General features: G+C 37.1%; 1 protein-coding gene and 1 long non-coding RNA gene across 6 annotated transcripts in view; both read right to left on the reverse strand.

Annotated features, from left to right (window-relative positions):
• LOC114932622 (uncharacterized) overlaps nt 1–26,885 on the reverse strand; it is a 56,323-nt gene that overhangs the window by 21,687 nt on the left and 7,751 nt on the right. The window contains exons 3-4 of one of the 2 annotated variants that reach the window (XR_014924060.1): nt 19,168–19,333; nt 15,816–16,517 (exon numbers count right to left, since the gene is read on the reverse strand). This is a non-coding gene — a long non-coding RNA (uncharacterized LOC114932622). Of the gene's footprint in view, nt 1–15,815; nt 16,518–19,167; nt 19,334–26,885 lie in introns of those variants that run through there. The other variant, XR_003819934.2, reaches the window with a different exon arrangement.
• Nucleotides 289–7,897, reverse strand: croc (forkhead box protein crocodile). Of its 4 annotated transcripts, none has more exons than XM_029304910.2 (2): nt 4,572–7,896; nt 289–2,925 (listed from the first exon to the last, which is right to left on the reverse strand). In XM_029304910.2, exons 1-2 carry the CDS (start codon nt 5,930–5,932, stop codon nt 2,859–2,861), a joined length of 1,428 nt encoding a protein of 475 aa, XP_029160743.1. In that variant the 5' UTR covers nt 5,933–7,896; the 3' UTR covers nt 289–2,858. The 4 variants fall into 4 exon arrangements, with proteins under 4 accessions (XP_029160743.1, XP_029160742.1, XP_085335943.1 ...); XM_029304909.2 differs by having other exon boundaries at nt 289–2,985; nt 4,572–7,895; XM_085479817.1 differs by having other exon boundaries at nt 2,851–3,007; nt 4,572–7,897.

Below are 26,885 nucleotides of genomic sequence, written 5' to 3' on the forward strand. Positions count from 1 at the left end.
TCGAACAAATTTACGACGATGCAACAATTAAACGTCGAGTTATTTTTACGCATACTTAGCTTATTTTCACAGCGCGGTCATCAATATTTCCGCCGATATATAGTTTTACCGATAAGTACAAATATAAAAACATATTTCGCGTCCAAACACGATGTCATGCGATGGCAAGCAATAAACATCCAGCGTTTTCACTAATAATACCTTTGCAAGTGCATGCCTCGTAAATAAAACGATGCATATATGATGCAAGCGGCTTTCGTGGTGGGTTTAAAAGAGAGAGACAAAACATTATTTGAGATTTTTGCGTTTATTTCGTAAGTGTGTTCGCATTTGCATGACGTACTCATCCCTACGTGTATTGGTACGTATAATAGTATAATAATAATGTTAATATCAATAAACGCGCACGCGCGCATTTTCCTTATACATATATATATGCATATATACGTACACATATATAATATATATATGTAATATATGTGTATATATTATATATATATATATATATGTATGTATGTATGTATGTATAGATCTGTCTATTTATACATTTATAATGTTTCAATCTATATATACAATCTATTTCTATCTATATATGTATATATATGTATATTCGATCTCATAATAATGTACACGCAGAAATCTGATCGCTTATATAATTATCAATCAATTCGAGCATTAAACGCTAATTATTCACATGATTCGTATTTAATGTACGCGCGATTAATAAATATATATTATATGTATATATATATATATATATATATATATATATATATTTTATTTCGGCTCTTTCTCGAATACCGCGCGATTCTTCGGCACCGAGAAAAGTCATCACATGATTAAATGCACAAGAACGAGGTGCAATCCCTTACGAAGAAAGTACAATATTCCACTAATCGCTAAATCTATTATTCTTTTTACAATTCTTTTCACCATCTCATCGTCGTGTTCGAACACTTTTAAACACTTCTCTAGAGGCTAAAAGACTAAAGCTGAATAAATTTTCATCGACATCGAAAACATAAGATCACGATTAATTTTTCTCACAGTATACTGTATACATTATTATTATTATGTAACTTTGCTATTCCTTGCACTCCGGGACATTACTAAAATGCTTCGAATCATGTAGATTATCGCGTTTTTCCATTAAAATGTTTATCGATTAAAATGCATATCGCGTATAAATTTTAAACTATATATTTAAATACAAAACAATACACACGAGTGTGTTGTTTTGTTGTAAGACAATTTTTAAAAAATGTTCCTGTTTGCTATAAAAATGATTGCGAGAGAATCATTGCTATTAAGCATATTATATTATGAGAGAGACATGAATTTTCTCTTGGAGCTTCCATTGTGTTCCAAGATATTAAAAATTAAAATATTAGATCATCTCTACTTATACAATAAAATAATCTGGCGGTATACCCGTTTTGTTCCCCGAGCTGCTTGTAACTCGCTTATTCGTTATGTGTCCGACATGCTGTCGCAATTAAATGCGAAAATTCTGGAAACACTCGTTGCGGAATAATCACGGCTAAAAAAGCGGACATTTCGGGATCGGGAAATACTCGATGCAAAACGCGCCACGCAAAGCAAACAATGACTTTTTTAACCCGTTCCAAGGGTATCCAGGCGGAAGGAAACAAAAAAAACGTGAGCAAATCATGCAGTCATATTTTTGAAATATCGGGATAGTGTGCGATCGTAATGCGAATTCCGTGAAAAATCGCGCACTCGGCAAAAAAAAAAAAAATTTGAACCACATCAATCCGGGCCGACGACTTTGATTCGTCCTTATCGCCTATAATATCTATCGGAAGCAGACAATTGGCAAACAGAGACGCGCCGATATTTCCACGCGCTTCGCGCAATTTACGGCGGTTTGCACAGATGCGCGTGAAGACAACGATGACCGAAAAAATTTGTCAGATAGGTAGGTCAGTGACGCGATGTTTACGCAGGTGAGAACGATTAAGTCAAAATTCGCGGTTTATTTCCTCTTCCCGGACGTTCACTCGCGTCCCATTCATTAAATGGAGACTACCGCGTGAGTGAAATAAGGAAAATCGACTCGTACGACTATCGAATTTACGATGCTGCGTTGATTAAAAGCGATGAATCATCTCTCACTGTGTTAAAAAGGGAAGAGGAAATTTACCGATTAAAATTTATAGTCCTTTTTATACATGCATCTTTTATATCTTTATTATTCTGGGAGCTGTGGATTTTAATTATTCAGGTTTTTAGATTCTTTGATTCGAAATCTTATCAAATTTTCTGGGAAGTTGTCTATTAGTAATCTTCTCTTTATATTTTTGAAAAAAAAAATATTTCAATTAATATTTCTAATAATATTTCTAATAAATTTTCTAATAATTATAAAAAAAAAACATTATTTAACAAATCTCTTTTAAATCAACTGAAAATGATTGAAATATTACAACCCTGTAGAAAAATGAGAAAAGCAATATTGCAGATTCCGACGTATCTTTCCACTAAGAAATCTCGATAGTCAGTTTTTTAGCTATTTCTCACACAAAACTATCCTCAACAACATTCATTCACGATTCATTACGCCTAATCGTCGCATTAGCTAATTGCCTACATATTACCGATAACGATTTTCCGTGATACGAAGATACGATTCGATACGGGCAGGAAACTAGAGTTACGTCATTTTTTTAATATCATTTACCAGCTTCCTCTCTGTGACACTTGTTCTAGTTCCATTCCTTGGCAAGTTCATCTGTCGAGGGGATCCATTCTTGTTTCACGTAAACCAAGCCCGGATCGTAATGCTCGCCGTGGTGTTCTTCAAGGTCCCGTTGATGGGACCTTGAATTTCGATATTCTCAGTACTTATGTAACGTTATCGGTAGATTTCCACTGGTGTTAACAGCACTACAGTCTTGATAATATCTGTGATATAGCGGAGGAGATGGTGCCGCGCCCGTCGAAAGAGGTGTCGGCGGGCTGGACCTGCGGCAGATCAAATTGTATCCTGAAGAATCGCGTGATTAGTCTTAATTATCTAGAATTTAATTAAGAAATTCATATTTTTTAACAATTATATATATGGTCTTCAATTTAAATAATCTATATTAATTTTTATTGTAAGAAATTTTTTCAATCTACGCATCTCCTAGGTCTAAGCTTCACAAATTAATAATTCACTGATGCAATTAATATGCTACTATAAAACGACATTTTTTCGAGCAATGTTCGAATGAAAAATTTCAATATTAATTTTTAATTTAATAAAATACGGAATGATATAAAAGTGATATGTTATAAAAATTATGTACAAAAATTATTTTCCATTTTTATGTATGAGTTATTAAAAATTAGATAAGATTGCAAATTTGTTATGTACGAAACAGTGGATCTAGTAGAGAGTGTATGTATAACTATAGTGGTAAATATAAATTTTAAAATTATATCGAAACAATTTTTTTCAAGTAGAGTGATGCGATGTAAAACTTGTCTAACTTTCATACAAAAGTCACAATCACTACGTGTGTACTAAAAACTTTCGCCAATTTATTTACGATTTATTTACAACGGAGAAATTGCTCGTAGGAGAAAGTTATTCTTGGAAGTTGAACTATATCTGAATATAAATCATATTACTATTTTAATTAATTATAAGCTTTCGGCCTCTTAAAATTTCTTATAATTTTATACTTTTAATTTTTATTTAGAAAAGATAATAGAAATATATAAACAAATATATAACAACTCCGTATTCATAAAATCAATTAATATATATAAATTTATATAATAAAAATTGTATTTTTTAGATTATTCTGTTATAATACAAATTTCTAGTGCTGTTTTATCTTTTTTTATAAGGACAAATTAACAATGTACGAAGTGTGTATTGCAAAAGCTACTACAATATATATTTTTTTATATTTACGTAATAAAATATTTTCTTTCTTTTTTTTTATTGACGAAGAAAGGTTTAATGGATTTTAATTTCTAATATTTGATACGTTTAAAAAGCCTCGTTATTTTCAACTAAATTTTAACTAATATCAATTCACAACTATATTATATCAATGTATATATGCTAAAAAAGAAATACTGAAATATTAAATCAGAATTTAATATATGATTTTATTACTTGATATTTTTTAAAGAAACAACCTTATATCACTCATGAAATTATATTACGTCAGAATGTAAACTAATATATAGGTATCATTTGTTAATCTTCATAATAGACAGATTTTGCAATTTATTAAACAACCATAACACTTTTATGTGAAATAGAATTTCAAAATCATCTCATCCTTTCAAATAACGACCACAAAACTTAATATATCATCTGTCTTTTTACCTGTAAAGAGACAACCAAAATTTTTATTTGAAATGAAATTTCCAGATTGTTTCTCATCCTTTCAAACAAAATGCGAGCGCATTATTTGAGACGATGAGAAACGATCTCGAAATTTTATTTTACATAAAAGTTTTGGTTGTCTCTTTACAGGTAAAAAGACAGATGATAAATTAAGTTTGATCATCTATTTGTAATGAACTTGTAATTTATCATCTATCTTTACCTGTAAAGCTGACAGCTCGGGGACTGGGTGTCCTGGTAGATCGCTGTGTCAGGACTCGCGGCGTCCTGATACCACTGTGAGTGTCCCACGGCGTTGGACGCGTGATTTCTCGCCGAGTTGTACTCTGCGTGGTCCATGATGGCGTATCCGGCGGCCGCCGGCGCGCAGTACGGCGTGTACATCGAACCAGGTGGCGAAGCGTTACCCCGGGAGACCGTGCTGGTGTGCCCGTAACCCGTGGTGGCCATCATCGCGGCTACCGCGGCGGTCGTGGTGGTCGTGGTGGTGCACGCGGACGACAGGTCTCTGCTACCGTTGCCCATGGACTCCCTGCTGCTCATGATAGAATGCGGATGTTGAAGACCGTGCGGGTGGTGCGAGTGGTGCTGATTGTCGCGCGTCATCAGACCGCCGCTGTTCTCCCGCGTGGTCATCAGCGCGTCGACGCTGAAGCTGGTCGGATCCAGCCCAGCCATGGACACGTCCTGAATCGGCTCCTGGTGCACCTGGTGCGGCTGGTGCACCTGGTGACCCAGGGCAGTCTGGATGACGCTCTGCCCGGGCGCCGCTACGGCCGTCGTCGTCTTGGTGTCCTGTATCGGGCTGTGCAAGCCGTACTTGCTCGCCTGAACCGCCGCAGCCATGCAATGATTGCCGGCGTGATCGTTTATCGGTTCCCGCTTAGGTTTGCACAGACCGGCGTTGCTGTTCTCCAGAGTGCCGAGCTTCTTCGCCGGCGTGTCCGGCGGCGGCAACGCAACCTGGTTCCCGCCGGACTTGTTATCCTCCTGCACCCGTTTCTCCGGGACCAGACCCTGTCGCTTGAGCGCTTCCTCCTTCTCCTTCAGCGCGTCCTTCTTCTTGAAGCGTCTGCGACGTCTCAAGTAAGAACCATTGTCGAACATGTTGTAGCTGTCAGGGTCTAGGGACCAGTAACTTCCCTTGCCTGGTTTCTTGTCGTCGCGCGGCACCTTGATGAAGCACTCGTTCAGACTTAGATTGTGCCGAATCGAGTTTTGCCAGCCCTGCTTGTTCTCGCGATAGTATGGAAATCGTTCCATGATAAACTGATAGATTCCGTTGAGCGTGATCTTCTTGTCGGGCGCGTTCTGTATGGCCATCGCGATCAGGGCGATGTAAGAGTACGGCGGCTTCACCATGTCCTTCCCAGCGTGATGGATATGCTGCTGACCGATACCCGACACGGGATACCCGGCCGTCGCGTAGCCGCTGTATCGGCTGTATTGTTCGTAGTAAGCCGGGGCGGCACCCACCCCCGGATATGACGGCGTGCCCATACCCACCGGCACCGCCGTCGCGTGCCGATAGTATGCATTCTGCTCGCCAAAGAGCGTATGCATCTTCTCTTTCCTAAGGTCAGCGGGTAATCGCGGAAAGTGTGTCGAGAAAAATCCCCTTTTCCAGCTAGACTGAGAGCAATTGTCTTTAATTTAGAGCGCTCGCTAGTTTTTCCTCCACTGCTATATATCGAGAGATGATTACACGATACACATGTTTTTTTTCGTCGGATAGTTTCTTCATTGACGAATCTGTTCGGTTTGTTTGATTTCGAGAGAACGATGTATTCAAAATTGTTGACTCTATTTCATCGCGTGTAGATATATATATATATATATATATATTGCTTTTCTCTCAGACTGCAATTATTAAACTCTTATTCGCCGAGAGAATAGGTTGGTTTTCCCACCAGCTGGACGCGTCGGATCTTCCTGAGCCTTTCGCAGTGTTGATTTGAACGAATAATGAAAAATCTCACGCACGTATCCCGTCACTTTGAGCACTTTTGAGCACGCGCACTCGTCACTGCATATATCGCCTCGATCCAAGGGTGCTAACTCGAGGCAGATCGATATAGTAATTCCTATATGTGCAATCACGGCTCAGCTGATGCCGCCACGACGAAAAACACGGCTCATGGAATTCGCGGCGCGCCCCGCGCGGATGCTGCTGCTCCGTCGTGGTATTTTGTTGACCGGGAATCTTCCCAGACACACGAAAGACGGACGGTAGGTGTACGCGAGATGCCGCGACGTAGGTAGGAGAGGCGAAGATGCATTCAGTTGATCGGCGCGACTCGGTGCCGCTTACGCGGGACGCACGCTAACCCCGTTAGTAACCCGCGTGTGCACGCCGCGGTATTATGATACACAACAGGCCGGAGTTTACTCAACCCCGAGTAAAAACACACTGGGGAGCTCGGCGTCGCGCGCGGTTCGGAGTGCTCCGAGTTGCCCGAGGACGGCTGCGCGCTGTTCGTTGCGGCTTTCAAAAATCACGAGGTTTCCGCTCGTCGGCCGACGCTGATTGGCTGCGGGGTCTTCAAAGGCCCCGCCTTTAAAGCGGCACCGAATCCGAACGCGACGCGAAGAATGCTTTGATGTGCGTCCGCCCTGGTCACGACCTTGCCAATGATCGCGTCCCAGTCTCGCGAGCAGTCACGCCCTCGACTACTCGCGCAGGGTTTCCAGGAGGGTTCTCGGAGAAGAGAATTCCGAATCGGCACGCCGCGACGCGGAATTTTTCCGCGACCCCGGACCGGCCGTCGGATACTTTTCGCGGATACCAAGCGGAACAACGAGCTCGAGGATTAAGGTGGTGATCTCTCGGTGGAAACCTCGCCCGGAGGAAGCGGAAGCGAGTGATAGTTGCATGCGCGCGGTGTCTCAGCTCATCCGGGGGTTCGAGCCAAGTGTCGAGGATGTTTAGGGTGACAGTGACAAGAGAACGAATGGTCGCAGACGGCCGTGTGATTCAGATTTTACGGCCGCACATCTTATAGAAAGACTAGTGCTAGGATAAATCTGTATATGTCTACGATTACCTACCAAATTTCGGACATTCCTAAATTCATGGATATTCGAAATATTATCGTATATATTCAGGTAGTATCTAAACATAATCGGACACTCAAATATATTGATCTCTATCTGATCTTATATTGATATATATATCTCTATTCAAAACAGAATGCGTGATAAAAGAACAGCAAATTTATCAAACGTAAGAATTTGACCTTTAATGACGTTATTCGACGTCAAAATAGACGGATGCTTGTTGCCTGAGTCATTTCGCAAATATGCTTATCTCTTAATATTTATTTATTTTAGGAATTAACAGCTAAAATAGACCAAATTCGGAGAAGTTATTGACTTATTCAAAGTGAAAGTTATTGATTTTTTAGATATTCATATCTGTGTTATGCGCCGCAGAATTTTTTCCTGCATGTTTGCATTTTTACGGAAGTTTCTTGAATATTTTAAATTCTCAGATATAATGTCTTATATTTTCATATATTCTTGTTGAGACATAAATAAAACTCAAAATCAAATGATAATTTAGGGCTAAATGCAAAATATCAATACCGGTTATTTAAATATCTTCTTTGACTCTTTCCTTAATTTAATTATTTACTTTTATTTGTGTACGGGCCAAATTTTAATGCATTGTTAAAATTAAATAAGAGATTGCGATATAATCAATCTTTTCTCTATTTAAAATTCTATTGAAAAAGTTTTTTTTCTAATACAACGAACAGCATATGATAATAAACGTATAGTAAGAAATTATTTAATTTTAAATTAAATAAAAAAAAATTGTATGTCATATGTATAGCACATAATCTTTTTTTAGCTTTAGATCAAAATTTAATTTCATTAATAATACACATATTTTTATTTTACCGAAGGTGTCAATTGCGATATAATTAATCCTTTCTCTATTTAAAATTCTATTGAAAACGTTTTTTTTTTTTTTTTTCAATACAACGAACAGCATATGATAATAAACATATAGTAAGAAATTATTTAATTCTAAATTATACAGCACATAATCCATTTTTAGCTTTAGATCAAAATTTAATTTCATTAATAATACACATTTTTATTTTACCGAAGGTTTCATGTCAGTTGTGTATATTCTCTAACCGGATTATGAAATAATTAATTCGCTTATATAGTATGATCTCTTTTTCGCGGATATATTATAGTCACTTACGTGCGTATTCATTTATCTGGCACAACGTTCGTCGATATCACATATGATTTGCAAATTTATGCAACCAAGAAACTCTCCCGAGAAATGTCAAACGATAACGTCATGTGGAGATAGACGGAAAAGGAGGCTACCCCGCGTTCTTATAGCACACGACACTTTCAATTTAGCGTCTGTTTTTCCAAGGGTTCGACTCCTGCCTTGCGAAAACACTCGACAGGACACGTCGCTACCCTCCTATTCCTCGCTACCGAGTTGCTGCCTCCGAAACCGTTGAATCGCGCTATCCAGGTTCTCAAAATATCTTCGATCATCCCGACGCACCATTTTTCGCCATTTAAATTGATCCAACGCGTACACGCCGCGTGTTATTGAAATCAAGTTTTCTGAGAGCTGAGGATAAATTTACGCGATTTTACAAGAAGCAGATCGAGCGACTTACCGTGTTTAATTCTCCTCTTCGCTTTCAAGCTATATGTATAATTTTAACAATGTATTATATTAATAAGAGAACATAAGAACACACAGAAATTCACAATAAAATAAATGCGATAAAATTATATGATATGATATGGATGATTATAGCTGGAGATAAAGATAGATATAAATATAGATAGAAACAAAGAGGAAGAAAAATATAGAGACGCAGAAAATATTCAATACTTTAGTTCAATAAATTACAATTTGCGAAAGGATCTATAAAATTACGCGACGTCTTTTCGATCCCTAGCGTATTTTCTCGAGTCGCACACTGTCAAATTGATCATTACCCCCTACCAGATGACCAGGCGGTTAATTTTCATTTAAATGGAACGACAAGCGAGCGCTGTAGATGGTCCAGCTCTTTCTCTCGCCTCGGGCTAACTGCCGTAAAACCGAGATGCAAAACGCTCCCTGAAAGTTCTGGCGAAAGTTTAATTGTCTTTTGCTTGGGTTCTATCACTTAGGTTCTATCCTCGCTCATCGCATCACCCGGATTACGTGTTTTCACAATGCAATCTATAATCTGCCCGATAAATAAAAAAGAAAAAAGTTCACTGTCACATAATATAATATATATTCAAAACATAACTGCGATGTATATACTAGATTATGTTCTACGTTTTTTCTCGTAGTAGGTTATATTTTACTAAAAATTTCTTCATCTTTTTGCGCGATATTTTCTGCGCTAACAAAATATGTAACTTTGATGAAAATAAAGAGAATAATCTGTTACTATATATCCATAGAAATTGAAATATTTCAGATCAATTCCGTTCATATTTCCCTAATTTATTTTTTATGTTGAATAGAAAATTTAATTCTAAAATTAAAATCAATAACAAATTCTCCTTCGAATGAAATTATATGTATAATGAGTCTTTTTAAGAAAATATTGAACAAATAATATTTAGTTAAAAAATTATAGGAATAATATATATCATATATATACAGGGTGTCCGGTAACTAACGGACCAATGATTAAGGGCGGATTCTCTGGCCAATTTAGAGACAATTTTTCCTTAGCAAAAATGTTGAGAAGTCAATAATTTTCAAGTTATAAGCGATTGAAAAAAATGGGTCTTTTGAAAACTAAACGTTTTGGAGTTAAAAGTCTAACATAATTACATTCTTCAGTTAATTTCAGGTAGAGTTTACTATAATAAAATTTTCATTTGAGGCTTAGTTATAAAGATACATAATGACAAATATTGGAAAGTTGTAAAAAATGATGACCTTTTTTGACATTTTCGCTGAGGAAAAATTGTTCCCAAATTGACCAAAGAATCCATTTGTAATCGTTGGTCCATTAGTTACCGGACATCCTGTATAATCATTTGTATTGATTGACAAATTTCGGCAAATCAATTAATTGGTCGGAGAAAATCATATAGATTTATATAGATTCATATAGATCTGTGTGAATATTCAATTCATCGTTTTATTCAATATCGTCATTGTAAGTAATCATTCAAGGGGCAAAATGTGTTTGCAATATTCGCAAGGACCGGATTTATCTAGTCGAAGTTAAACTTAATAAGATCGCATCATAAAGCGAAGTTTGTTCGTAATCGGGATCAGCGCCGATTCGACGTAGGGTGTACACGAGCGATTTGCATATTTGTTATCGCCGCGGGGACGGAATCGATTAAACGGGCGGAACTAAAATTAATTATTGAAATAATTATCGGCTTCCAACCGTCGTACCATCACACCATCAAAGCTAGATTGACGTTCGAAATATCATTAAATTGATTAATATTATACGCGCTATTTTCATGACTTTAGCTTGAAATATTTTCTAGAAAAAAATAATGGTGTAAGATGTGGTGTATATTAAATAAAATTTATTAAATTTTAAAATTCAAGAATTTATAAAGGATTTGGTCAGCCTATTAAACTACTTAATGCAATGGAAATCTTATGCTGACATATTTTAGTAATATATATAAAAAATTAATAGAACATTGTTTGGTTTTATCTCTCTCTACTAAAACTATCCCATTAACATAAAATGAAACATATATAAACTAATCATAAAATAACCAACTCTCTAAATTTCTTGGAGTGAAAACCGAACAATCTCATTCCAAAAATTATATTTTTTCGCGAAAATTGCAACCAATTGGGATATGGCTGATATGACAACGACGCTATACCGAAATAAGAAGTTTATTGTATGTAGATGAGAAAGAAAAGATAGAAAAGAAGATAGGAAAGAAAGAAAGAAAAGATTTAAAGGGTTACGGATGTTCATATTGTCCAGAAATCGATTGTATGGGATATAAGTCAAGAGGCATTATATTTTGAAAAATTGCGAAATTTTCCATTATATAGGTCAAGCGGCATCACTTTGAAAAGTTTCCAAGCACAAGAAAAAAATAATGGATTCTTTTTATTTTTGATTGATGAAGAGTGAGATTACTCTTTTAGAGTAAAATTTCCCTCTTTCGGAATGAGATTGTTCGGTTTTCATTTCAAGAAATTTTTAGAGAGAAATTCAATAACTACACAAAATAAAGTAATCAATCAAAAATATACAAATAAAAAGAATCCATTATTTCTTTCTTTAATTAAACTCTTATTTTGTAAATGCCATTTGTATCACTAACTTAAAGTATCCCGAGATTTTTAAAGAATGACGTTTTTTTATTTTGACTCGTACCGCCGCTGCAAATATTTTCCTTGAAGTGCACCGCAGATGTGTTTGGAAAATTTCGAAACTTTTCAAAATAAACGATGCCTCTTGACCTATCCCATATGATCGGATTCTGGGCAATATGAACATCCGTAACCCTCTAAACTATCTCTTCTTTCTCATCTAGAATCAATAAACTTCTTATTTCGGTATGACGTCGTTGTCATATCAGCCATCCCAATTGGTTGCAATTTTCGCGAAAAAAAGTATAACATGACGCATACGAGATATTAATAGCGTTGAATAATGTTATTGGTATTTTTTGCGTAAATTATTCGTGTCTGCGAATTGTACGGCGTTTTATTTTGTCTTGCACGGTTTTTTATTTGCCGCAATGGCATCGTTGCTCGAAAGCTCTGTGTTCCCTTTAAAATTTTCTCTACAGCTAATTCGCGTCACGTATTTTTATGATTTTTTCCGCATTTTTTAACTAAAGACATTTGATTTTAATTTTAATTTTCATAATTTAACAGGATCAACTCTTTTTATTATTATTACATTTATATGAGTGTGCAATATATGATAAAAACCTAATGAAATTCTATACTTTTCTCATAGGATAATCCTTCAATATTCCCATGTGTGTTGGAAATGTATCTTTTTTTTTTTTTTTTTGTAAGAAACCGCAGTCTTTCGTGAGATTTTCGATCTAACTTCGAAATAAATTTTTTCTAAATTTGCTGTACAATGGATTATATCGTCTCTCGAATACATTTATCCTCGTTCCCGCGATTTCCTCTGAAGAAACGCGTCGCGCGATCCGATTAACTCGAGAAGAACACTCATACGTTTTGGATTCCGTATGTTTCTCGTCTCGGTCAACGGCGGCGATGTTTACATAGCGCGGTGAAATTTAATTCTCGGGACCTTCGAACTCACACGAACCCGAATGTAAACCAATACTCGTGAAATGGCGCCGGAGAAGAGGATGCTGCGCCTCTCCGAGAACCGCGTTTCCGCTTTAATTTCCAGAAAGAACCGCGATCCTCGACGGAAATCCACTCGACGGATTAGCGTGCCCAAAGGGAACGCGGATTATTAGCTTCTCTGGATCGTTAAAAATTTGTTCTGCCTTCTGAGACAGCAATTTTCCGCGATTTTCCGTGTTCTTCAATTCCAGACTCACATTATCGACTTTATGAAAATTCGTGTAAAAAGTAGATTTATGCTTTATAAACCTTATAAAGTGGTGCGCGCGATTATTGAGCGATACGTAAACCGAATTTTGTAAACGCAAACTTATCAACCGCATCTTTCGCGCGTTTTGCGATTTTCGCGGCCTCCCTCTTTCCCTTGTTTATTCGCGCCGCATCGCTGCATTTCTGCATACCGTGTCCTGCGATGCAATTCGTCGGTTTACGCTTCGCGAATTTCTGCACGCCCCGCGATGCGATCGCGCATAAAGATAACAAACATCGACGTTGCGGCTCTGCTGTTTCTCAAATCCGTTCTAAAAGAAAAGTTAATCCGCGATCGCGATGCGCAGCCGATTTTCCTGCCGAAAAATAGCGTTCGTTAATTTGGTTTTCCCGCCTTCGCAACATATTTTTTCGTGTATATATAGGTATATATATAATATTGGAAGAATTTTATAAGAGGCTTCTGTGTGATAAATTAATATTTACCACAAAGAAAAATATTAATATCTACACAGAGAGAATTTTCTCTTATAGAATTTACCTTGAAAATCATGCATGGTAATCGTGGACGATATGCTATTGGAAGAATTTTATAAGAGTTTTTTTGATTAATATTTACCATACAATAAAAATATTAATATCTAGCACAATAAGATATAAAATATACTTGATTAATATTTTTTATTGTGGTAAATGTTAATCAGAAAAACTCTTATAAAATTCTTCCACTATACCATATTGTCCATACGATTACCATGATTTTCAGGGTAAATTCTAAGAGAAAATTCTCTCCGTGTACCATAATAAGATATAAAATATATTCGAAAAATTGTAAAACGTTATACTATGCACATATTTATATACGATACCATGATTACCATAATTTTCGGGGTAAATTGTACAAGAGAATTCTCTCTGTGTATAAATTAGTTTGCAATCTACAATCTCGAATCGATATAATTGCGAAGACGGAATTTTGCCTCGATACGGTGCGGAATTCGTGATTGTAGATCGGGAAAAGAATTCTATCGGCGATGGATTTCTCTCTATCGCGGCTTGAAAATCGAGAAAATTTCGCCGTTAAAAAACGGGGAGAAACCTGCGCGACTGTCGATAGGATTGAGTTGACGACGACGAGGGAAGCGAGCCGTGAAGAGGAGCGGAACCGAGAGAGGCGGAATTCGAGCGAACAATGCATACCGGGTGGCAATTTCACGCGACAAGTCCCGCCATCAGCATATCAATGGGCCCGGCCCGGGCGGGATTATCTGGATGTGCCACCGCGCACAGTGATATCCTGCGGTTGGCTCCGACAGATAGGGTTGCGCAGTTTCGCCTCTCTCGCATACGTATAATACGGTAAATCAATCCGCGGCATCCAAAGAACGGAACGACCGTATGCACACGTGCGGGGATTAAATAGACACATTATGGAGACTCCGCCGGTCTATTATTTTCTCGCGAGGATATTATCGATTCTCCACGGTTTTGTTATACATCACAGGCCGACGATATTGATCGTGTCGGTGTTATATATACGTTTGACAAGTCTAGCACATTTCCGTAAATTGACATTGTATCATCGATCGGCTTCTTACTTTCTCTTTAATCTGTTCGTTTTTCGGCGGATTTTGCAGAAAAATGGATGTAGACTCGACGGATTGAGTTTATGAAAATGAAACGAGTTGTTTGGAAAATCAGGAAACTATATAAAAATCTATAGATTTTCTATGAATCGATTTGTAAAATGATAGATTAGTGCGCACGGAGAGAATTTCCTCTTAGAATTTATCCTGAAAATTATGATAATCTGATACAATATATTGGAAGCATTTTATAAGAGTTTCTCTGATTAATATTTACCATGTAATAAAAAATATTATATCTACCGCGATAAAATAAAATATGTTCGATTAATTTTATTACGTACATATTAATATTTTTTGTGGTAAATATTAATAATCAGAGAAAAATTCTTCCAATATACCATATCCCACGATTACCATAATTTTTAGGGTAAATTATAAGAGAAAATTATCTCCATGTATTTAAAAATCAAGAATTTATATTGATATATGCATCTCTATAAATCCATGTTTTCTCATTTATCTCGTATCATTATACTTGTGCATTTATATTTACAAATCAGCTAGTAACAGTTTATTTTTGTCTTAAACAATTGGAAATCTTTATATGACGCGTTAGCAACATTTTTAGTTATTAATTATGTTAATTTATATAGCCTAAATATTACATCACATTATCTGAAAGTTAAGTTAAAAGAGTCATCAGCAAAATGTTGTCCTAGAGACTGGCAGTCGCGCATTTTTCCGTTTCTTTCGCGGCATATTACGTTAATAAAGTATTATATAGGTACACCGAAAATGATGACAGTATTATTGGGCTGTCTTACATTCTTAGATTGCATGCTCTCTCTGTATGATAGACGAAACGTCACTAATATTTTGATTCAAGCTTAGTTACGTTACTACAACGCGACCGACTCGTTCAGGACGAAAACAAACCAAGGCGTACAATCCAACCCCCTCTTCACTCGACGAGCGACCACAAGTCGTTTATTTTTCTTGAAAACGTATCAGCCGCATTTCCTTCCTCATTGTCTGGCTTGAAGAAATAAATCTACCAGCACGGCGCGTCGACTCAAATCTCATTTCCTCTATGTAGCGAGATCTTTGCGTGCTTTGCTACTACTTCCGATTGCCATCAATGTATCCCACCTTGCACGACTTTCAGTATACGAATTAATCGCCTTAAGGCTTCGTAGAGAACTAATAAGAAAAATTATTCTAACTCCTATATACGTTTTGTTGCACGAAGTGATCGCAGAATTTCTTTTTCAGTTTTATGTCATATAAATATTCAAGATATATTTATTATTATTATGCATATATTTCTAAAATAAATTTATATACGTGACTTGAGACTGCAGTTTGCGCAAATGTAATTCATCATAAAGAGGGCGCATAGAATATGCTCGTTCCAAATGCACGTTTATGCAAGTACTATCACAGATGGGCTACATGCAACGTGGTCCGGACTTCCGTTATGGTTGACAGCGCAGGGTCGAAAAGTGGTAGGCAGGGTCGGCGGTGGAGCAGCGAAGATAATAGTCATAGAGAGAGTAGTAAACGGAGGAGAGAAGCACCAGTCCTCTCTCTCTCTCTCTTTCTCTCTCTCTCTCTCTCTCGTGGGCGGCGTAACGCGGCTAATTCCGACTGTTTGGTTAGCAAGCATTTAAGGTTTGTCTTGGCTGTTGCTTCGTGTCTTTTAGACAGCCGATCTGTGTTCCGACCAAATGAAACGGAAGCTAAACGGCGATGTGACGAGGTGACGAGCTGACGAGATAACTCGGTCGCGTGCATCCGCGTCCGAGGCGATTAGCGTGGCCACGCACGACGAAAGATCTCTCTGACCGATAGGATGCGAAGTGTGAACTTGTCCAAGTGTGATCCGTTCGATTGTGAAATATTAAAGGAGGAGAAGAAAGAGCGTCTGGAATGCTCTTTTTTTTTTTTTTTTTTTCACCTATATACCGTCATTTGGGGCCAAGCCATCAGATCCGGATGCAGGAGATTTTGCTGTCTGTCCATCAAGTTTCTGGAGTGGTTCGATGGAATTTTACATGAAAATAACATTCTTCTATGTATATTATTTTAGAAACGACCGCGCGAACGATTAATATTAAAAATCTGCAGTGATATATTTTTTTAAGCAGTCAGAATTTAAATAGTAAATAAATAGTGTAAAATACATCTCGTATACAATGAATTCATCCGCGTCCTGGACGATGGTGCGAAAAACGTAGTGGCGCGTAAACAAGTAAAAGTTAACAAAACAATCCATACGTTGTCATTCGCGTCATGTGTTAAAATGTTTCGAGAGCAGCTTGAGCCTGCAAAATGACCATTCGCGTATTATTGTAGTTGCAGTTAAACGCGCGTAAAAAATTGTTTGTATCGCAAATTAGGTAGGAAATAATTGTGCGATATATTCTGTCACCAAATACAACCACCCCGTTGAATCTCTCCCGTCTATTCGATTCGACGACGCGTAATTTTACTGTTTATCATCAACACATTTCTATGTTTTTCCTGTCCATTTTTTGTCCATTGACACGTTTTTTCATGAAATGATTGTTGCTAAAGATTTTTTTTACATGCATTTCGCAATTCGAAATTTTCCTCTTCATGCAATATTTGTGCATTATTTCGAAGAATAATTCGGTTCGCGAAAATATCAATTTCTGTTTGATTTTTTAGGACGATATATTAAATTAAAAGAGCAAAATATCCCAGCGAGAATTTAAGACGTCAATTGTCTCGTAAGAAATCTCAGGATGGAACATTCGAAAATCCGAGTAATATTTCGAGAACAAAAATTCGAGAAAAATTCACGGCAGAGCCAGCTTGAAATCTAAAAAATCGTCTCGCGAGAGACGCGGCTGTTTCGCGGGAATCAAAACACAATCGTCCATTAACCGAAAAATCCGCGGGAGAGATCCCGATAAAAACTCGCGCGCAATAACTCGATAACTCATCGCGGATGAATGCGAACGACGTCGCGCCGTCGGAGACGAACGTCGAGACGTCGCGACGCGTTTCGCGCGCGCGCGCGGTTACGCACGCATTTTACGGGGTGCGTTTAACGGGGGTTGGAGGGGGAGGGGTGACGCGACGCGGCGGGCCGGGACCAGGAAAAGCCGGAGGGAGGAACGTGCTCTTGTGTGCCGGCGGTGTGTTTGTTCAGCCGCAACTTCTCTAAATCTTTTGTACGAAGAACGCGCGGCGGCGAACTCGCGTGCACACGCGTTTCCGAGTAGCAGCTCTACCTCGTGCATGCGATCGTTCAGGTATTCTCATCGGAATAAGTCGAGACATTTCTAGGATACATTTCGCACACATTGTCCCTTTTTTTGCATCAATCGAAAATGATAATAATAATTCATTATTATCGCGAAACGTTACTTGTTTTTTTCAAAAATGCTCTATCTGTCTTTTGGAAAGATAATATCTATAGCACAATAAGATATAAAATACATGTTTAATTAATTTTACTATATACATATTAATATTTTTATTGTAGTAAATATTAATCAGAGAAACGCATAAAATTTTTCCACTACCATATTGTTCCACGATTACCATGATTTTCAGGGTAAATTCTAAGAGAAAATTCTCTCTGTAATATATTTTATGTAAACAATTCAATACGAAAAAGGTCTATAAAAATAAAAAATGTTGCAAATCACGAAATGCACTATTAATCGCGCGAAAATTATTTCGTTATTGTGAAAGAAGAGATAAGATGTTGCAAAAAATATACATAATAATCTTATGTACTTTATGTGAAGATAAATTATATAAATCTTATGTAAAAAATATTAAAGAGATCTCAAAATTGTGTTGATGTTGCAAATCACAAAATGCGCGAAAATTATTTCGACCGAAGGCGCGGAGTAATCGAAGATCAATCTAGTTCGGCGGTAGCGATATTCGACGGTAATTCGATGTAGAAATAAGCTTTCAACCTGGCGGAGGTAGGCCGCGTCGGATAATGGCGTCGAGCTGAAAATGCGACGTGCGGAAACGATGCCTGTTGTTGTTTTATGGGAAGAGGAGAGGAAGAGGAGAGAACACACGGAAAGCGGACGCTCGCGTTAAACCGATTTGCACATCGGATGCACTCCCGATTCCTCGAACAGCGGGCAATTTCACAAGCTGGATCCCGTTTGTTCATACTTTTGCTACATGTAGCAATATTATTTCTGTTTAGTTTATCGTCCTATTCCGAAAGTATATTTACGGCAACGATTAATCTCTATGAGTCTATTAATCTTATATTTAAATATAATATATAATCAAGTAAATACACTCTGTCTCGATTTATTTATAACTATTCGCGGATTTTGAATGAAGATAACGCGTCATGTGTCGATGCTATAATAATTTTGTCTTTGCGACGTGACAGATGTCTAATATTTTTTAAGTTTTTTTTTTAATTAAAAGAATTATTAAATGTCGAGGCTAAGGATCATCGTCGCATTAATCGGCCTCTCAAATTATTCGACGATCAAACTGTTCTGTTGCGAACGGCATACCGTCTCTAATGCGAACGGAAAGCTGGAAGAAATCCATCTTCCAAGGGTTTCACGCTGATGACGAGATGCAGCTTGCATCTCCGACGGAAGACAAGTCCCGTCGGTCGTCGACCAGTAAATCTCATTCATGTTCATTCGTTACGTACTTACATACATCATGGTGGGCGTTTGTGCGATGAAAAAGAAGTCGAAAACCTTCGAAACGTCGTTCTGTCAGACCTCCAGATCGGATAATGCAGCGAAAAAACTTAGGCTGTTGAATGTACAACGTGACATTGAAGTTCCCAAATGCTCGATGCGATATTTAACGATTAATCTGAAAAGGATGAAAATCCCACAATTACATTTTACATTTTGCGTGGAAGCATATATATAGTAAAAAAAAGTAGTGTTGTAAAATATTTTAATAGAGAAAAAAATCTCAAGTTAAAAAATTTCGCTAGATCGCTTCTGTTCATTTTTAAGTCACTCTTCCGATTCTACTTTGACAGAAAATTAATTTCCTCGACGTTATTAATCATATTATCGCTATTTCGCTCTGTCAGAGAAAAATTCTTATAATGATATAATATTACAGAAATTAAAAATATTATTTGTATGTTTTATTTGAACGAATGTAAAGCCACATATGAAATATAAGTGATGGGAGAGAAGAAAGGCTTCATTCTCGTCGACGACGTAATATAATAAAGCGCACCGAGAGTTAAAAAATTTTGCTAGATCGCTTCTGTTCATTTTTAAGTCACTCTTCCGATTCTACTTTGACAGAAAATTAATTTCCTCGACGTTATTAATCATATTATCGTTATTTCGCTCTGTCAGAGAAAAATTCTTATAATGATATAATATTACAAAAATTAAAAATATTATTTATATGTTTTATTTGAACGAATGTAAAGCCACATATGAAATATAAGTGATGGGAGAGAAGAAAGGCTTCATTCTCGTCGACGACGTAATATAATAAAGAGCACCGAGAAAGAGAGAGAGAAAGAGAGACGCCGTAACGATTTTAATAAATTTGGCGCTGGGTAAGCTGCAACAACAGGGCGTATGAATTAAGGAGGGCCGAAACAGCGCTTGGATAAACATCTCGAATTAGGCGCCGAATTCTTTTCCATGCGTCCGACGCACGCAGCGATGACTTCTTTACGAGTTCGGCATGCACGCGCAATCGCGGGCACGCGGTTAATTTAGCCACAAATTTTCGGTAATTGACGAGCTATTTTACAGTCGAGGGATTTCGCTCGGCAGTTTGGGATTACGCGATGTTCTCGCAAACTCCGTTTTTATCGTTCCAATGAATTGTCTTAGTGACATGTTGATGTATTAGAAAATATAAAACCTATATACAGAGAAAAATTTAAAAAAAAGAGAGCCGCAGGTAGATAATGTTCGTCGTGCAAATTTTTTAGTAAAAATAAAATTAATTATTTTATTTGTTTTTATATTATAAATTTACAAATTAATTGTCCTATAAAAATTGTGTTTGATTAAACTCTGATATTTTAAAGAATTACATCAATAAAAATAATCATGTTTGCTACTTATTCATTAAAAACGGTTGTTATTAGTTGTTAACAAGTTTGTAAAAAAATGTTTAACACTGGCCAAATAAAAATATCTAAAGATATATTTCTTTCGAGTATAACCGAAAAGGATTATCTCCGTATTAAAGATGGAACGAGGGCAGACCACCGTGATCGAAGTTTGTGAAAATACGCGTCATGCGTATCTTCTTACCATTTCTAACCGTAAAAATGTTTCCAAATAGTTCTGGGGCTCGAGGTCGAATCAGTTCGCGGAATCGTCGATCCGGTCATAATATAAAATCTTCGACAGAGGAATGCAGTTCTTGTTGAATCCGACGAATGGGACACAGAATTCTCGCTCTATCGCCGCATTATGTTCGAATTTACGAGAAGGAAGAAGCGGGTTTCCCCGATCGTCTCGATCGTTTCGACACAAAGGATCATCCTTCACCGATATGCACCTGTTTCACGTTGTGGGCTTACGCCACGCGTAGAGGGAATAAAACTCCTTGGATGCGTGCAGCATCGTCAACAAAGCTTCACGTCAATAAGAGACGTGCGGTGGATTAGCGTGTTTTGAATTGGGCGATTCGCGTTGAAGGCAGAACGAATCAATTCGTTGCACAATTAAGTTCGGTATTAAACAAATTTAATTGACCAGAAATTATCCATACTACAGTATACTGACTTTAAATATTTCACGTACCTTTATATATTTTTTAACATTTAATTCTTAAGTTTAATATATATCTCTGATATTGATCTCTTCGGGTAAACAATGCAGAAATAATATATAGAATAAACTATCACTGCATAATCTCAACATTTATATATGCACGGAGCGAATTTTCTCTTAATTTACCCTAAAAATTAATCGTAGGACAATGGTATTGGGAGAATTTTATAAGAGTTTCTCTTAATTAATATTTACAACAATAATTAATATTAATATGTACATAGTCAAATTAATTGAACACATTTTATATCTTATTGTAGTTATTAATATTTTTTATCGTGATGCAAATATTAATCAGAAAAGTTCTAATAAAATGCTTCTAGTACACACGATTATCATGATTTTCAGGATAAATTTCTAAGAGAAAATGTTCTCTGCGTGTATATTCATAAGGTGCATAAAAAAATAAAAAAAATTTGTCACGAATCCTGTGATTCCTAGCATTTCTTCGCGCAACGGGGCGGTCTCTTCTTTTCGGGGTTGGCAGGTGTACACGTACCTCGAGAATATTATCTCTGTCAACCATTCGTGTTTATCCGCATACATATTTGACGAACTTGTTCCTTCCTGGGAGCAAGGATATGCCTTGAAGAGAAGCACCGATCTCGCTGGTTCGAGTGAGATAATATTTAGGCGATTGCGCGTTGCCTAAATGCCCATGCATTGCGTTTGCTACCTGCCCTCTTGCCTGCCTATACATACCTATATCTACACTTCGCACTGACGGTGTCAACTTTTGTCTCATAAGTTAGGTCAGGGCCATTATTAGCCTATTAAAGGTTTTGTAGCACAATGTTGTCACAAAAGTGCGTCCTGACTTGTAAGCCAGACCTTCCCCAATGTTCTGCAGGTGTCATCTTAAAGTGTCACTTTACACAAGGGTGTGTATGATTATTAATATTAAAATAATTACTCACATTTTTCAAAAAATTTTGATACGCTAAAAAATTTGTTTAAAAATCATTAGATGATTAATCCTTTCGTTTTTCGTATACGTTATAGGTATATATGAATATACACAATTTATCATATTTTATACACCTTTTTTTATAATAAATCTTGCTTATTATGGATATTATGATAAATCTTGTGCGTGTTTTTCTTAGACAACATTGATTACGAGGAAATAAAATTCTATTCGTACCCTAAAGGATTAATCAAAGAAGGAATTCGGACGATAGGGGAAGGTATAGGAAGTGAGCGAAAGGATACGGTAGTAGTGCGAAAAATAATTTCCTGCTGCTGATACGCGGTGTATCAAGAACGGGGAGAAAAGTTCGGCCTCCCTCTCCGGGAGATATCAAAATATTATTCGAGGCTTGCCCGCCGGTACCTTCGGATTCTCCTCGCGCCATATAGAAGCCGCACGGGATCCAAAGTGGTCAGTTATTGCTCTTAGCCTCGATATACGAGCACCTCGCGCGTATCTCTCACACGACATACGGTATCTTATAATCTTCGTAGCAGTCATGAGAAAATACGGAACCACACAAATGCTAGGTTCTTCTCTTCTGTCATCATTTAATTAGTTGCGCAATTTTTTACAAAATCAATTACATTACACGAAACTTGTTTTTAATTTAAAAAATAGTTCCCTCTAGCAAACAATTACACACTTATCTGATTTTTATCTAATATTGATATCGAAGATGATTTTTATTAGGCATTTAAGAAGCAGATCCAATAGGTATGCTGACCGGAAGCAGAATTGTTGGAAAGGTAGATTTTTGACATATCCCCGAAAATATCCGTAGGAAACATTTGCAAAATACGGAACCCACAAATGCTAGGTTCTTCTCTTCTGTCATCATTTAATTAGTTGCGCAATTTTTTACAAAATCAATTACATTACACGAAACTTGTTTTTAATTTAAAAAATAGTTCCCTCTAGCAAACAATTACACACTTATCTGATTTTTATCTAATATTGATATCGAAGATGATTTTTATTAGGCATTTAAGAAGCAGATCCAATAGGTATGCTGACCGGAAGCAGAATTGTTGGAAAGGTAGATTTTTGACATATCCCCGAAAATATCCGTAGGAAACATTTGCAAAATACGGAACCCACAAATGCTAGGTTCTTCTCTTCTGTCATCATTTAATTAGTTGCGCAATTTTTTACAAAATCAATTACATTACACGAAACTTTTTTTTAATTTAAAAAATAGTGCCCTCTAGCAAACAATTACACAATTATCTGATTTTTATCTAATATTGATATCGAAGACGATTTTTATTAGACATTTATAAAGCATTCAGAAGCAGATCCAATAGATATGCTGACCGGAAGCAGAATTGTTGGAAAGGTCGATTTTTGACATATCCCCGAAAATATCCGTAGGAAACATTTGCCATTCTATGAGATGAACTGTCGACTGGACTTTCAGCCGCACATCAACGACAATCAAAATGATAACTCTCTCTCTCCTCTATTCGGACCGTTTTCTCTCGTCGCGCGCGTCTATGGAAAATCCAAAAAGCAATAATTGCGACCGAAAGACGGGGAATGTTTTCTTTTGCGAGCGGGCGAAATTCACAAGAGAGAGAGAGAGGGGGAGACACGCTCTTGGATATCTATATAGATGGAGAGAGAAGAGAAAGCGAGAGAGAGAGAGAGAGAGAGATAGAGTGGAAAGAAGGAAGACAGAGAGAAGAGAATTCGTGCTGGAATAACATTGGGTGACTGTGGTATTGTCAACCCCTGTCGCGCGTTGCTCTCGTGCTCCTCTTATTTCTTTCCCCGACTGTCTTTCTCTCTCTCTCTCTCTCTTTCTCTTCCATCCACCCTCTTCACGGCCGCCCACCCTTTCCGTTCCCTGCCCTTCTGTCTCTCTCTTTCTCTAAGGTCTACCTATCCTAGCCACGGCTTAGTTAGACGCTGGAATATAGGAGAGCAGTCAGAGAATAGACGGGAGTCGGGAGGGATGAAACAACACCCCGTTCCCATCGTTCTACCCCTCTCTTCCGACTCTATTTCTCCCTCCTCTTTCACCGTCTCTCTTTCTCTTCCTCGCTCCTTCTCCTTTATCCGTTCCCTAAACGCGGCCAATAAAAACAACACTCGACGAGGCGAGGGAATATACGGGGGTTGCGGCGAATTATAAAAATAACACTGCCAACCGATCGAACAATCGCTGGATCTCTCGCGACGAGCGGTTGATGCTGACGTCGCCGTTGATGCTGACGTCGACGACGTTTTGTCATTTGGAGCTGTGAAAAGTTCGAAACCACCTCGCACTTTTCTCCTGGTTTTTCTCTTTCTCCCGTTCGCCATCCAGATTTCTCTTTCGGAGCCACGATTGTACGGATAGGAGCGACAGTGTGTATGGTGACACGTACACTTAATTGGAAGCTGTGCAGACGTCCTTATTTTTCTTTAAATTGCGCGACGACCGTGTTTTTCTTTTGCGAGTATTCACTTATATAAACCACGTTCCGGATAACTCTTCCGATAACCGCTTTCGTTTTTGCACTACGTGTTACCGAGCTGATCGGAATTAAAACCTCCTGCCCCATTAACGTAGAATAATTTAATCTCATTTTTCACTTGTTATAGGAATTTATCGCAGACGTTTTACAAGTTTTAAATTATCATTAGCGTGATAAAACATACGAAGAGAGAGAGAGAGAGTGTGTGTGTTTTATCAAAGATTAATTGCGTTATCTGTTAATAATGTTACAAATTTTAAGTAAATTTTATTTGTCGAAGGCTGCCGACTATTCAACTTATTTTATTGGAATATTAATTTCTGACTCCTAGTGGGTTTGAAAAATGTTAAACACACAATTTATACATATACACAAATAATAATAGACTCTAATTTTTAAAAAATTTATTTCTATTTCAATTTATACTTGCGAGAAAACATCGAATTTCTTAGAAAAGTAAGCCGAGTAGAATCAACGTAATCGAACAGATGAGCGAATCCTCGAATAACACCATATAATATTCGCGAAAGGTGACGTGAAATGAAATGACGTGTCAACGCTCGTTCCGCAACCGGTCGTAACTGTCCCATTACGGGGTCATCGCGGTATATTTCATCCTATATGTCTCGCCTTTTCTTTCTATTATTTTTTTTTTTTCGTCTTTATTCTCTTCTCCTCTCTTTTTTTCTCTCTCGTAACGCGAGCGAGTATGCGAACGCCTGGACCGGCATGGCAAAGCAGTCAAAGAGAGATAAAATCTATAAATATGTGGGAGGCGCACGCGACCCATTCCAGTGTTTGTTCAACCAGGAATAACCTCCGCGTTTCTTCATCGCGCGCGGAACCCCGGAGAAGAGACTCTGGTTTTGTGGCTTGACGCAGGCCTAATCCGAAGGGATGATGCTTCATTAACTATTATCTCCGGTTCGGACTTTCGAATTCGATTTACACATCGTATGACTTTCTCGGCAAAAATCAACACAAGTTTATGCATTTGTTTAATGCGAGGGCGAAATAGTGCACCGTTTCTCTCTTCTACGATGACGATGGTATATACGTAAATATTTGAGAAAATTAGTTTTTGATTGCTAAAAATTGAGTAATATGAATAGATTATATATAATCTTTGTATATAATAAAATCGACGATATTATATATAGGTACACTAAGATATTAGCGAATTAAAAAATTATATATGAAATAAAGAAAAAAATATAAAAATAATAAGCTTGAATTACATTGTTTGATATTTCACAGGAAATATTTGTAATTTGATTTATACGACAGTATATAAGTATAAAAAAATCAAAGAACAAAATTTTAATATGAATCTATTAAAGATTATTGCAAATTTATCACTTTATAAATCCCTCATGAAATTAGAAATTTGCCGATCGGAAAATATGATTAAAATACTTTCGAAACCACACATATAAAGCCATAAAGCAAAGATCTCTTGATTTAATAGCTTCAGTGACACGTAAAATAAAAAGAGAAGTTCTCTCATTCTTTGGAGAAAGACTCGATTAGATAGTTAAATGTAACTGACGTTCGTCATCTGGAATTACGTTCGTCATCTTGAAATTCTGACTATTTGTCGACGATGGCAGAAAACGTGGACCCCCGGAGAAAGTTGGCCAGACGGTATAACCACGAGCGCGTTAGTTAGCGGTAAGCGCATCTCATCAATCTTCCTCGAACGTCAGCGCGCGTTGTACCGCGGATCCAAAATACTCGCGACACGTGTATCCATTAAAATAGTGATGGCACCGCGGAAGTATCTACATCATCCGTTTTGCCGAGAAAGTAGAAGAAAGCTTAAAAAAATTTATGGAATTGTTAACCTTTCATCTTATTATAATATTTTATTCAACTTGCGAAAATCTTTGAACTTGAAGAACTTTTTACAAATTTATGTGACTTCCGGGCACAATAAGCACTTATACATATATAATTATTATAATATATAATTAAATTATAATAATAAAATAATCTGATTTACGTGTATAATTAAACATTCATCTAACAACTAATGAATCATTGAACATTTACATTTTGAAATATTCCGATATTCGAAATTACCAATATATATAATATATTTTTAAAAATAATGTCTTGAATTCTTATTATTATTAAAATGTTGATAATTCGAAATAAAGATTCTTGCC

The sequence above is a fragment of the Nylanderia fulva genome, unplaced genomic scaffold (genome assembly GCF_048542155.1).
Source record: "Nylanderia fulva isolate GAGA-0341 unplaced genomic scaffold, ASM4854215v1 Scaffold13, whole genome shotgun sequence".
Taxonomy (NCBI): domain Eukaryota; kingdom Metazoa; phylum Arthropoda; class Insecta; order Hymenoptera; family Formicidae; genus Nylanderia; species Nylanderia fulva.

Bases quoted from the DNA above. Each gene is read 5' to 3' on its own strand.
- croc (XM_029304909.2), bottom strand. From the start codon at position 5,932: ATGCATACGCTCTTTGGCGAGCAGAATGCATACTATCGGCACGCGACG. The intron at 2,986-4,571 runs GTAAAGATAGAT...GATCTGCCGCAG, and splicing joins CCGAGCTGTCAGCTTTACAG to GTCCAGCCCGCCGACACCTC.